The 14,907-nt window shown below is 42.5% G+C and overlaps 1 protein-coding gene across 14 annotated transcripts in view; it reads right to left on the bottom strand.

The window, feature by feature from the left end:
• Window positions 1-14,907, bottom strand: part of CHID1 (chitinase domain containing 1) — a 132,749-nt gene that overhangs the window by 86,675 nt on the left and 31,167 nt on the right. For all 14 annotated transcript variants that reach the window (XR_014519758.1, XR_014519759.1, XR_014519760.1 and 11 more), the window contains one exon: window positions 614-715. Coding sequence is in view for 11 of the 14 variants with exons in the window: in XM_083477748.1 (XP_083333874.1) it covers window positions 614-715 (102 nt within the window). In the remaining 3 variants the exon portion in view is untranslated. The remainder of the gene's footprint in view (window positions 1-613; window positions 716-14,907) is intronic.

The following is a 14,907-nucleotide window of genomic DNA, read 5'->3' as shown; positions in this document are numbered from 1 at the left end:
TTCCTTTTTTAGTTCTTCATCCTCAGAAGCCATATTGGACAGGGATTTTAGAGGCTTATTTGCCAATCCAAAAACAGATATAAGAAAAGCTAATACAGGCAAGCCAAAAAGAATGGTAGCCAATGGATGATATCCACCTAACCAGGCATTGCCAAACTTGGCCCTCCAGCTGTTTTGGGACTACAACTTCCATCATCCCTAGCTAACAGGACCAGTGGTCAGGGATGGTGGGAATTGTAGTCCCAAAACAGCTGGAGGGCCAAGGTTGGCAATGCCTGAACCATACTCATACTAGACCAACTGAAATTAACGGACAAGATACCTGTCCATTGATTTCAATGGGTCTACTCTTGAGTAAGGCCAATGGTGGGTATTGCCCAATATATTTACTATGCAATCTCAAATGAAATACTGAGGTGGGGAGAAATATACCATAAATAAAGATAATAATGAAGTAAAATAAATAAATAAAGCCTGGAATCTGCCCACTCCTCTTCTAAAGGGTACTGATTAATTAGGATTTCTGTGAGCTCCAGGTATGTTTCCTGTTGTCACTACTACATCCCTAAAAGCCAGTTCAGTATACTATTGTTTTCCACTGTCATTGCCTTACCGTTGAGGCGCTGAATAATCGTATGTCATGAGGCTGAAGCTGTCCACTACTGGGGCTAGCTGATCAAATTCTTTCTTTGTGAAACTTCCCAGCTGGTTGGTTCTTTAAGAGAGAGAGAGAGAGAGAGAGAGAGAGAGAGAGAGAGAGAGAAATGTTTATTTATATAAGGTCATCAGCATGCCTGGTGCTTTACAGAGTACAAGAGGACCAGTCCCTGCCCTGAGGAGAATACAGTCTTTACATTTGACACAGGGGAATCAACAGAAGTAGGGTAAGCTGGGAACAAAGATGCAGTAGTTTCAGTTGCATAAGGACATAGTCAGAGGCTGGGTTGGATCAAACCAAAGGCTCATCTAGTCCAGAATTCTGTTCTCACACTGCCCACCAGATGCCTATGGGAAGTCCACAAGCATGGGAAGTCCAATAGTATTGTCCCTCATTTACAAGCTCAGTAACAGTACAACATGGTAACTAGCAGGTTGCCAAACGTTTCACAGAAAACATGGGCTTTGAGGAGGGATTTGAAGAAAGTGTATCTCCTCCCATTTGTTCCTCACATGGGCTTTGAGGAACTCTGGAAATGGCTTTACCCCTGGCCCTGAGAATTCCCCCACTCCATCCACTTAGGCGTAGACCCAACTGAAGTTAACTGGGACACCTGTAACTCTTCTTTGGGTATGAACCAAGCTTCTAAATGTCTTGGCCAGGAAGGGTTAGAGTATTTTATGGGGAAACCGGGAACTAGAGATAATGTGCTCAAGTTCCAGAGCAACATATATTACTGGGCTTCTTGTCTGAAAATCCTGACCTTGGGTGGATGGGGAAATAGAAGAAAGAAGATCAGAGGACTTTGCTTCTGCACTTGGAAGTACTTTACATCCTGGTTCTAAATATTTGCACCCCTATATCCAACTGTGATGGAATCACAATTCCCTTGCAGTAGTTAAAATATCATGCTAGTACCATTGAACTAGTCTCAGCTACAGCACTTTGTTGGTGATTGCAGCCTTAAAATGAGGGCACTGGTTAATGTTTTGGTTACCTCTGGACTAAGTTTACATTTAAATGGAAATGAATCCCAACCTTTCCCAAAGGCTCAGGACAAATCAACATTTTGAGACGTCAGAATATGATAATGTAATAAATAATACGCTTTTCTAAACATCACAGTGCTAAAGGCACAAACCATAATGCTGAAACCCCAAACCCTCAATGCAAAGCATGGGAAATCTGTCCAGTGCCAGGAAAAACCCACACTGATGTGGTCCAATCAGACACTTGCATTCTGCCTTCCCCACCCAGGCCAACATAACCCATAAGACTTGTACTTTTGCCACTGCCACTTTTTTGGCTTGCTCCCGAAAAACTGTGTCGCACTGCAGCCTCAAGATGGAACTAGATGTAATGCTACTCACACAAGTATTTATTTGTTTATTTGGTTCCAGTAACGAAATGCCTCCCATAAAAGATCTTGAAGAGGTTTCACAGCGAAGACAAAAAAAAATAATCAAAACTATTCCATATGCACACAAACAAATTCAAATCCAATACAGAAACAGGGTAGGATAAAAGGTTTGTTGAAAGAAAAAATGTATTTACTAGGTGCCAAAAAGACAACAGAAGCAATGCCTGTCAAATCTGTAATGGGAGGGAATTCCAAAGAGGAGGTGCCACAATGCTAAAGGTCCAATTCTTTACATTTGTGCAGATGGTATCTGCAGGAGACTTCTTTGGCTGATTGCAGTGATGGATATAAGGGTTGAGATAATATTTTAGGTATCCCTTAGCTCAGCAGCAAATTGGCAGCCAGTGTAACTACAGTCACAACAGTGTGAATGGCATTTTCACCCCAGAGAAATAGCAGGCAGGGGCCACTCCATGCTTCCTGTTTGCACTGGGAGGGAAGTTTCCATTTATGTTAAAAGAAGTTTTCTTTACAATGCAAACAGCAGGTGGGGAGGGGGAGGAATAAGAGCCACACTGGAACGCCAGCCTTGGGCAAAAATTCAAAGCCCCTTTACCCAACCCCAGCCAGGGTCCGATCTGGATCTTGTACCCCCCACCCCCACCCAACAATTTACTTATTAGAGACCCATTCATGAAATTGTTAATTGTGTCAATGGTATTGTGTCCAGTTCGGTCTCTAGGCAAACATGCACATACACACACCGAGTAGAAATGCAGCACAGTTATGCATTACCTGGTACAGCCTTCAGCCTCCAGATTGCTGTTGCACAGCCAGGTGCAAGGCTTCACTGCCAGACTATTTATTCCAAGGCAGGCCCTTCTATAAGTAGACACAAAAGTCTGCCACTTATGGCTCCGTGTGGCTGTACTCCAGAAACAGCCCATGGAGACAGGGAGGGCGAGAGATGAACTTGTGGATGCTTACAGGGAAGGCACTGAAGAGCCTGTCCTGGTTAAATGGCTTGACCACGTGGGGCATCCAAGATTTCACCCTTAGTCTCTATGAAAAGCATGACTAAAAGGGAACCATTTTTAGGACAACCTGTTTAAGCATACTCGCATGCAAAAAAAGTTCTGTTAATTTCAGTGAAACCCACTTCTGAAGTATCTACACAGTCAGTATATTTCTAATACACAAAAATGCTATGTTCCTTGAAACTCAGTTTCTTTAAAAAAACAAAATTACCCAAGTGCATTCACAATACATTCAGAACACAATAGAAGCTAACAGACCAGAGCAGAAGCAGAGCATCGGTTTTTCTACTGAATATAGAAACAGTCAGAAACTGACATTAAATTAATAGAAAACAAGCACATTACCAGTCTTCTGTTTACATACACGCATTTGAATATTTTGCCTTGTTCAATTAAAGGGCTCCAACACGGAAACCTCAGGCCTAAGCTGCTATTAAAATAAAATCTAACCCTTTGGAATCATTTAATTCTTACACAATTCTTCTTCACAGCCAGTCTCCAGAGGTGTTAATTTAGTCATGAAGCATCATTTTAAAACAAACAAACCAGGACAAGTGATTAACAGCTGCATTTCTGAGCACACTTTCCTCAGTGGAAGCACCACCACTGAAAACAATGAGAATGTATCCTGAATAAACATGCATAGAATTACATGGCGCATCTATCATTATTATTGTGAAACAGGCCATGTGAGATACGAGACAGGCAGATTACAACTGCTACAACCAGCAACTGCTTACAGAATGTCAAAATTGGATTATTAATGATAATATTTAATTACAGACGGCTGGCACCTTTCCCTACTAATTGTAAAAGGCAATATAGGAAGCCTCATGCACATACATCTGTACCCACATAGGCCCTCTTCAGAATGAAGCCAAACACATAGTAGCAGGGGTGCATGTTTGGGAGATGCAGATGTGCTTAGGGGCAGGGCCAACCGTATGCATTCTCACTACCCCCCTTATGCATTCAGTACCCATTGGTACCATATGCTTGAATAAGTCTAGTCAGTCTCCTCCTTCTGTGCAATCTGCAGACTGTATTTAAGTTTTGTTCAGGTCAGCTCCTTCTAACAGGTATCTGAAGTCAAATGTTAAATAGTGAAAACCATAGAAGAGGATCATTACAAGATAACCAGTCAACCAACAAAAACCATGGTTGTGGAGCTAAAGATTTCTTAAACATTATGAAGTACTTTTCTTCTGTATAAATATTTTTAAATGGTACAAGAAAGGTATTTGAACACGGAGATTGCAATCCATGATAGTAATTCTGGGTACATACCTATATGGTGCCTAAATGCTTTAACCCATGGGGCAAACAGAAGCAGCTGGGAAAGGAAAATTTGGGGAAACAGCAAGCATGGAATGGTTAACTTCCTCTTCCCACAGCACAACCTTGATCCAATCTTCAGCCTCTCAATTGGCATTCTGATCTTTAAACATACATGTCCCATGGCACATCTACTTTGGCAATAATAGGCAATACTTTGACTAATAGTAGGAAAGCTACAATATAAGCACTTGGAACTGGATTCAACTTACCCATTCTGCTAGTGGAAGCCAGTGTAAGGACTCCTGCTAGCACAATGGAGCTTACCCCACCCATTGGGTTGGGAGAACCCCCAAAACAACTCAATGGGGGGGGGGGAGAGAAAAGGGTGACCATTCAATTGGGTGAGCAGAAAGATCATCATTAATATTCCAATTGTGGCATTCAAATGCTTGTGCTGACGGATCAATCTCGTAAGTGCTACACTGAATGATCTTTAATTACAGAAGTTGCAGTAAGAAAGTAGAAGCACTTTCGCATGAAAAGTTGGGAACGAGAATCAAGCCACTTTAAAACTAAGTGTTCCCATTTCATGGGGCCATAAACTGCACTATGATGTAGTAATCAGCCCCGAAATAAATTCAAAGAAACAGATATCTTAGCCAGTGATAGGAAAAACAATTGAGACTCCCGCTGCACCTTAAAAGCAAACAAATTTTAGGGCAGGTATATTTTTAATAGTTACAAAAGAGGCTCCAAAGCCCAGCCTCAAAATATAAATTAGTTAAATGAGAAAGGTTTGAGGGGCTGGGGAACCAGAACATTCAACCAGCTGAGGCACTGCATTAGAAGCTAAAAACCACTTATCTGCTTAAAGGGTAACACAAATGCAATTTTGCACTGTCATCTCATTGGGCTGAAAGGGTATGTGCAACGATGCTGAACTAAAAATATGCCTGAGTGACATTTTTCAGTCAGGTCAGCAAACCCAGAATATAAAGAACACAGTGGCAACAAAGGCAATTTGCCTCTGACAAGAGTTTAACGTGCGAGTGACTACTTTCTTTTGATGTACGCTGCAGCCACCTCATGTTCCAAGAACCAATAATTTAGTTGTCATATTAAGGAGCAGCACTTTCCCAACAGGAGTTCAAACATAAATTAAAAGCAGTCACCCCTTCCGGGACTTACTTGCACCCATCAGTCTTCGTAGCAGTTATCTGGCATTTGCTGCACATTTAAATGGCAAGCACTGTACGAATGCGTAAAATGAAGGGCATCTGTTATGTTACAACAATCTAAGTGCCTAAAGGCAAAACAATTTCTTCCCCCAAACACGGCAATATGCATTTGCAATGAATATATTGTTATCATTTCAGAGCGGGGGCAGGAGAGGAATATAGCTTCCTTTTATCATGCACTGCATTTTATTGTGTGTTATATCACTTTACATAGGTTAGAGGAGCATAGCATTTAATGAAGCTGGGATGCATCTTTGTTAAGCCAAGGAAAATATTTTAATAAGCAACTTGTAACCTAAGTAACTCTTCCCCACCTACTTTATTATTGATTACACTAATTACTTGCAGCACACACATAAGGATCCCAGATAACTTTTTTTCCCTCTCGGTTGAAGAGAAAAAATATTTTCAATAACGCTCATCAGATGAATCACATGAATAATGAGCTTTTATTTTAGCTCTCTGAACATTATTTAGTTGAGACCAATACTGCCTCTAGGTGCAAAGCAAATGACATACTCTAACTTAATATTCCCTTAAGTCAAGCATAGGAAACCTCTGGCTCTCCAAATGTTTTGATGTACTACAAATCCCATCATTGCTTGCTACTGAACATGCTGGCTGGGGCTGATGGGAGTTAGAGTCAAACAACATCTGGTAGGCCACATGTTCCCCATCCTGGATTACGTGATTAGGATAGGCATGCTGTATTTTATTAATTACATCTGTATAGCACTCTTGAGAGTCCCATGGACTGCAAGAGGTTCAAACGTATCCATTCTGAAGGAAATCAGCCCTGAGAGCTCACTGGAAGGACAGATCGTGAAGCTGAGGCTCCAATACTTTGGCCACCTCATGAGAAGAGAAGACTCCCTGAAAAAGACCCTGATGTTGGGAAAGATGGAGGGCATAAGGAGAAGGGGATGACAGAGGACGAGATGGTTGGACAGTGTTCTCGAAGCTACCAGCATGAGTTTGACCAAACTGCGGGAGGCAGTGGAAGATAGGAGTGCCTGGTGTGCTCTGGTTCATGGGATCACGAAGAGTCGGACATGACTAAACGACTAAACAACAACAACATAGCACCTTGGAGACATTTGGGTGTAAGGGGAGTTTTAAAAATGTCAATACCTACATCGGCATGTGGTCTTCATGGCCAGTCTTCAGGCCAGCAGCAACAGCATAAGGACACAGTGACCACTGTTCTCTCACTTATTCAGGCAGACAGAATTAGCATGTGGTCACAATAGCCAGTGTTCAGATCAGCAGCACCTCCAAGGTCACAATTGTCAGTCTATCTCCATCAGGCATAAAGACACGTTGGTCAGTCTCCCTGAGAAAACCTTGTCCTTTATCTGATATGAGAGTGCCAAAGCTCTCACACCTAGTTCAGATCGCCTCAGTTCTTGCACCACTGGCACCCACTCTGAGCACTTTATGTGAAGTAGCTACCAAATACGTAGGCAGATAGCTTAAGGACTGCTGCAAACCACCTTTGGATATGCACTGGGCTACCAAAAAAACTTATGCATACAGTGGATCACTCCAAGCTGCAGCTGGCATGCAAATAAATTGGAATTTGCCACCACACCATTGGAGATCCATCTGTATCAATCCTAAATTGTAGTTCCCTAACGAGATGGAACTTACTTAGGGAGCCGATTTGTAGAAACTGCCCATGTAGATACACCCAGTTAATGTGTCACTCAGCTCTCCACAAATGCCACTGCAAAGATGAGATGCTAACAAAATCTAAAGCAGGGCTTGTCAGTATCATGCCTGTGAGTGCACATGCACCCACAAAGGCCTTCCATGGAGCCCACAGGTTCCCCTCCCCTTACCATACTGAAATTAGGCTTGTAGCAAATATAACCAGTGTGGTATGTGCTTGGCTGCAGTCGGTATGGCGCACACAACCTTTTTTCTGGTTTGCAAAGGTGTCAGGAGCCCAAAAAGTTTGGTGACCCCAGGTCTAAAGTGCAACCCAGCATTCCTGGCATGGAATCCTGTGGGAAGCGGGTCAGGAGCTGAGGAAAGGGAAGGATGTGAAGCCAGATGGGCCCTCCCCCTACCAACCAAGAACTGAATGCCCCTTAGCACAGGACACTCAGTAAACTATGTTGAATTGTGGGAGTACCTGCTTTTCCTACTTGCCCCATCATTTCCAGCTGATTTGGGAACAGCTGCTGATCTGTTTTGATATGGTTTTAGGAGGGCTTTGAGGTATCCAGTTCAGTTTCCTTTTCTAATGCCAGTGTTAGCCCAGGGCTCAAAGTTAACAATTCCTTGTGGGAACAGTATATTGCAAGTCTTTAAAGAAATGGGAGTGCCTGATCACCTCATCTGCCTCCTGAGAAATCTCTATGTGGGACAAGAAGCTACAGTTAGAACTGGATATCAAACAACTGATTGGTTCAAAATCGGGAAAGGAGTACAACAAGACTGTATATTGTCTCCCTGCTTATTTAACTTATATGCAGAATTCATCATGCAAAAGGCTAGACTGGATGAATCCCAAGCCAGAATTAGAAATATGAACAACCTCAGATATGCAGATGACACAACCTTGATGGCAGAAAGTGAGGAGGAATTACAGAACCTTTTAATGAGGGTGAGAGAAGAGAGTGCAAAATATGGTCTGAAGCTCAACATAAAAAACCCCTAAGATCATGGCCACTGGTCCCATCACCTCCTGGTAAATAGAAGAGGAAGAATGGAGGCAGTGAGAGATTTTACTTTCTTGCGTTCCATGATCACTGCAGATGGTGACAGCAGCCACGAAATTAAAAGATGCCTGCTTCTTGGGAGAAAAGCAATGACAAACCTAGGCAGGATCTTAAAAAGCAGAGACATCACCTTGCCGACAAAGGTCCGTATTGTTAAAGCTATTATTTTCCCAGTAGTGATGTATGGAAGTGAGAGCTGGACTATAAAGAAGGCTGACCGCTGGAAAATTGATGCTTTTGAATTATGGTGCTGGAGGAGACTCTTGAGAGTCCCATGGACTGCAAGAAGATCAAACCTATCCATTCTGAAGGAAATCAGCCCTGAGTGCTCACTGGAAGGACAGATCCTGAAGCTGAGGTTCCAATACTTTGGCTACCTCATGAGAAGAGAAGACTCCCTGGAGAAGACCCTGGTGTTGGGAAAGATGGAGGGCACAAGGAGAAGGGGATGACAGAGGACAAGATGGCTGGACAGTGTTCTCAAAGCTACAAACATGAGTTTGACCAAACTGCAGGAGACAGTGGAAGATAGGAGTGCCTGGCGTGCTCTGGTCCATGGGGTCACAAAGAGTTGGACTAAACAACTAAACAACAACATCATCATCATTAGCATATTTACCAATGTAACCAATAGTTGGCTATTATACAGGGTTGGGAGTAGAAAAGACAACCCAGGAAGCTGATCTTAAAAGCATTTGAGAAAAACTGGCTCAGACATAGCTGGTAAAATGAGAGGCAGGTGGTGGGGAAGGGGGGAAACTCTCACAGGGAATGAAACTAATCGCTTTACTGGTACCTAGCAAAAAATAATACACAATTTCAAAACAGGAAAACACTTGGTAAGGAATTTCTGCTGGGCAAATTTCATTGACCTCTGTATCTAATTGGTCTTTAAACCTGATTAGACCAACCTTTTTTCTTTTCTTTTTTTTTACAACTAGGGAATAATTGGATCAACCTTTTATTAACCAAGAAAACCGAGGGAATAATTAGTTTAAAGACAGAAGCGTATGTGTAGAATATGTGTTGGGCTTTTTGCACGAAAGCCAAGCAAATTCCTCTCTGAAAGTGATACCATAAGATACAGAAAGAAAAACTTGAGTCAATGGGCTTGAATAGCAAAACTATATGTGGGATACATTAAAGATACCATTATACCCTATGATGAAATATACCCTTTCACTGAAATGTTTGTGTTTTTTGAAAGTGAGGTCAAAGATTAATGCAAAAAAGGTGGGGGGTTGCTGCTCAATAGGAGAGTGCAATCTTCACTTTGGAAGCAAACCACCTATGAATTATCTGACTCATGACATTCCCAGAACCACCATTATACAGGGGACAGTTATCTGAGGGCATGCACGGTATAAAATGAGATTGCTTAATACAATGTAATAGCTCAGCAGCTTCGTACATGGAATTAACCTTGCTCCTTAACTGCTGCCTCTGCCCATTTGGAGCTCATCTCAAAATTTTAAAAGAAAGATGACAACGAAACAGATGCCCTTTGGAGAAGAGGGAAGAAAAGCTCTGCATGCTACCAAGCGGACGACTTCTTCTAAGAGGCAAAGAAGCTTCCATTTTTGATATTACCCAAAAACACTTTAAAATAGTGAGCATAAAACTAAAGCAATTCAGCATGGAAGCGAAAAGAGAGAGATGAACATTACCGGCTGCTCCTCCATACAGGCTTTTAACATAATTTCAGCTGATTTTTGTCTCCTTTTTCAAACACACCTAAAGAGAAGGCCTAATTTTCTGTGAATATTCTATGCTGATTTGAAGGGTCTCATTCGTATAAGTGATTAAAGCCCATAAGCTAGCTGGTGCTTAGTTTCTCCAGCTGAAATATCCTCAGTTTATCCAGTAATCTAAAATACACATAATGTGCATACAAATTGCTGTGTGCATGCATGAAGGGACATTTCATGAGCCATAACAATCACCATGACTCAAAGTCACCCTGCTATATATGGGTACAGCCATAGGACTACAACTCGTTCTTCTGAATTGCATCCAGACTTAAATCTTTCTGTAAAACACTTTGAGGTTTTTCACAATCAAGCAATGTGTAAATTTTATGAAATAAATAAAAACAGCAGCCAAAAATACAACCATTAATGATAAAATGTAAGAGCAGCCCCACTGGACCATGCCCAAAGGTCAATTCAATCCTGTTTTCAACTTCCCACAATGCATACCCAGAAGTGGAGGCCCAGAAGTGGAGTTTGAAGGCAGTAGCTATCTCCTTCTGATATTCCTCAGTGGTATACTACTGCCACCTGGAGATTCCTCACAGCCACAGTGGCTGCCATTGGTAGACCTCTCCTCCATACATTTGGTCGAATTCCCTTTTAAATCTATCTAAACAAAGGGCCATCTCCACAACCTGCGGCAGTGAATTAACTAAAACAATGATGCACTGTGAAAAGTGGTCTTCTCTCCTCGCTCCTCTGCCTCCCCACCAAAACAATCCTGACTCTGTAAAAAACAAGCCCTCATTTGAAAGATATATCCAGTCAGCACAGCTGGATATTTTGGAACACTGTGTTCATGATATTGTACACCGTGTCTGCATTTCAGTGTCGTGAAGCCATATAAGATTGTTTGAATATTACTGTATATTCCAAAAGCCATAGGCCCTAAGACTCATTATTGGTAATAAATACATAAAAATCATATCCATGTTGTAGAAATGCATGGTGTTTATTTACTAGCTTGATTTCATTTATTCTTTTGCATCTTCTGATTCTATGGTCAATCCATTTCATTAGCTGAGCACAAGGAATTATATGTGAGAAACTTCTCTTTATCCGCTACCTCCCTACCATGCATAAAGTTATAGACCTATATTATATAAATAATAATAATAGTAGTAACAATTTATTTATACCTCGCCCATCTGGCTGGGTTTCCCCAGCCACTCTGTGCGGCTCCCAACAGAATACAGTCATATCTCTTGTTGTGTTTGCTTCACATTGCGGCTTTTCGGGTTGCGAACGCAGCAAACCCGGAAGTGTATATTTCTGGGTTTCGCCACACGCACATACGCAGAAGTGTTCTGCACGCTTCACACATGTGCAGAAGCGCTCTATCACGCGCCACACTTGCGCAGAAGTGCCACTCTAGTTGCGGACTTTTCGGGGTGCGAACAGCACCCCGGAACAGATCATGTCTGCAACTAGAGGTACCACTGTATTTAAAACACGTTATCTCCCCCCCCCCAAACTCAGTTATCTTTTGACTAAATGAAAAAGCTCCAAAGAGCAGGAGTGTGGCTAAGTACCTAAAAGCACAGGTCCATGACTCCAATTTCCATTAAAAAATTGCATATGCTACTTTATATCTGTAGGTGTCTATATTAAGAAATGAAGATGGTAAACAGAGGGGTCTCACCAGCACGGCAGTTCATGGTGCACTCAGTTATCCAATCTGCAAAGTTTTTAAAAAAATTAAAGAGAAGGCGTAGGAGACCCAGGGCTCAGGTCTCCTGACTCACCCCCTAACAATGCTCCTGTGCCAAACATTTGAAGCCCTTTTTCTGGCATTCAGAAAGAACGTGTGAGGGATCAAAGTGTGGCAAACATGCAAGCCTTCCCCACCCTCCAATACATAGATTCATAGACCTACAGGTCAGGGCAATACATTTTGGGTATACAGGCATCCCCCCCCCCACTTGCGCACAACCACATATACATGTGACGCTGGGGCCACCACTGGTGGTGGGCCCGTTCCTATCCCAATACTTGGGCACCTTTGCCAAGAGAGTTTATTAAAAGATTTTGAAAGTCCAAGTATAAACAATCTAGATACACCATTTGCCATTTTGCTGTTCAGACTCCACAGATATCCTTCATGTGGGAGGGATAGGAAATTCAGCATTCAGAATTTCCTAGTAAAAGCACAGGTCTTCACTTTCTTTGAACCACACTCATCAGGACCTTCACACATCAAGAGTTATGGATACTACATTCAATAATTATGGCAAAACACATGGTCATTACACACATAGCATGCATACAAAAACTTAACCACGGTCTGGGAGGAAGAGGGCTTTTCTGATTTTTGTTTGTTTGTTTATCTGACTTTCAAAAGCCATCAACAGGCAGAAGAATTGCTGCTCATCTCATTAAACTGAGAAAAGCTAACAATCCGATAAAGTTTATTTTGCTGAGACTGCATAGCTTTAATGTGCTTTCTTCAAAGTTGTGAGGTGTACAAAAGGTAGAGATAAAAGACAGCTGCTGAATTTTAACTTTCGACAATACTTGTCCTGCTTCCCCCCCTCCAAAAAAACCCCACAAACAATTGTTTTGCTCAATCAATAAGCACCCTCCCAATCTTACAAATGCTTTCCTATAGTGAGGACAGCAAACTAAAGTGTCAAACTAAAGCGCTGCAGGTGTGATGAGACTGAACATCTACCTACTTGAAGGCTGCAATTCCAGGATACAGTGGTACCTCAGGTTACATATGCTTCAGGTTACAGACGCTTCAGGTTACAGACTCTGCTAACCCAGAAATATTACCTCCGGTTAAGAACTTTGCTTCAGGATGAGAACAGAAATTGTGCAGCAGCAGCAGGAGGCCCCATTAGCTAAAGTGGTGCTTCAGGTGAAGAACAGTTTCAGGTTAAGAACGGACCTCCAGAACAAATTAAGTACTTAACCCGAGGTACCACTGTACTACTTGTGCTTCTTTCCAAATGGAGGAAGCCTTTTCAGTGAAACCAACAAGCCGTAGAAAGTTTTTATTGCAGGTTACTGGAAATGTTCTGATAGACAAGGAGAGTAGTAAGTTATATCATTGCTTTTAATAGCCAAGCAAATATTACTGTTTTACTGCTTGTCTGCAAGTGGGTTCACCCTTGAGGGCAATAAAAATCCCTATAAAAGAAACACAGACTACCTGTCCGCATCTGTGATGTTATTTATGATGTACACTCAATTGAAAGCAGCCTTTAATGTCCCTGCTTTCTAAATAAACGTATCGTCGACACTTGCTAACATCCAGTATATATCACATGAAGTAGATACCTCTTTCCTGAATTGCTGGGATGAGTTGCAGACTACTCCAGCAAGTTCTGGTTCAGTACTCCAATTCTCTCTCCTAATAAGTGGTGTGCTGTATCAGGCACTCAAAATCTCCATGGTACTTTTTACTGGACAACACCTACAACAGAGCTGACATACGTCCAGTTTCTGCCCGACATGTCCTCTTTCTCAGCGTAAAAAATCCTGTCCATAGTAGGCAAAATGCCTGTGTTTTTTTGTTTACATGTGGCAACACAGTCTTGCGCCCATAGCTTAGTTGTAGAGTACATGCTTCACATGCAGAAAGACCCAGGTTCAATTTCTGGTAGCAGCAAGCCCTCTCTGAAACTTGGAAGAATCACTGATGGACAGTAGAGACAATAGTGAACTAGGTGTGTGTGTGTGTGTGTGTGTGTGTGTGTGTGTGTGTGTGTGTCATACACTGATAAGCTATGTAACCTTTCCCCCCCCCCCTCCTAAAATACAGTTTTCAGCTCAGATTATTTTGACATGCTGGGATCACCCAGGAAGGGTGAAGAATGAGAAAGTGTATATGTTTACATTTTGTGTATATGTATACTTTTGTATAAGGGACGTGGGTGGCGCTGTGGGTTAAACCACAGAGCCTAGGACTTGCCGATCAGAAGGTTAGCGGTTCGAATCCCCGCGACGGGGTGAGCTCCCGTTGCTCGGTCCCTGCTCCTGCCAACCTAGCAGTTCGAAAGCACGTCAAAGTGCAAGTAGATAAATAGGTACCGCTCTGGCAGGAAGGTAAACAGTGTTTCCGTGCACTGCTCTGGTGGCTTAGTCATGCTGGCCACATGACCCGGAAGCTGTACGCCGGCTCCCTCGGCCAATAAAGCGAGATGAGCGCCACAACCCCAGAGACTGGACCTAATGGTCAGGGGTCCCTTTACCTTTTTCTCATAGGCATAGGTGGGAATGTGAACTTCTAAAGTCTACATATTGTACGGGTATTTACAATGAGAGTTGTCGTAGGGAAGTCGGCAAACGTGTTCTCTTTTTCACTCTTCAAAATATGGCAACCCTAACCTACAATACATTCTAGCTGCAATGCTAGAATGCAGATGAAGCTGAACTCCAACTCCCATCTGCCCTAGTCAGTTTTGTCAATGGTCAGGGATGAGAGAAGTCATGGTCCTACAACATCTGGAGGGCACCACGTTGGTTATTCCTGGGATAATACATCACTTTCCCCAGGTATTTCTTCTTGCTCCCCTCCACAGTATTTCTAGATGCAGCACCCTAAAACTCTCCCAGGGGAAGTCAATGAGAGCTGTCAACATCTATGGGAGTGAAAGTGGTAAAACACCGAAGGGCCCTGGAGAAAAGGCCTTCTCTGTATGTGCAACTTTCTATCCTGTACATTAAAAACTGGCATGTCAGGGAAAAGCTTTCTCCCCACCGTGCTAGTTTTCACACTCTAAAGTCATGTGAAACCCGCACTTGCCATTTGAAGTGGTACACACCAGGAACAGGTTTACCATCTCACCTGTCATTTATGACAACTAGGCCCAAGAGATACACTGGAGTGCCATTTATATATGCAGTACTATCGA

The sequence above is a fragment of the Podarcis liolepis genome (assembly GCF_965112155.1).
Source record: "Podarcis liolepis genome assembly, chromosome: 1".
Taxonomy (NCBI): domain Eukaryota; kingdom Metazoa; phylum Chordata; class Lepidosauria; order Squamata; family Lacertidae; genus Podarcis; species Podarcis liolepis.
This window is presented reverse-complemented; position numbering and strand designations above follow the sequence as displayed.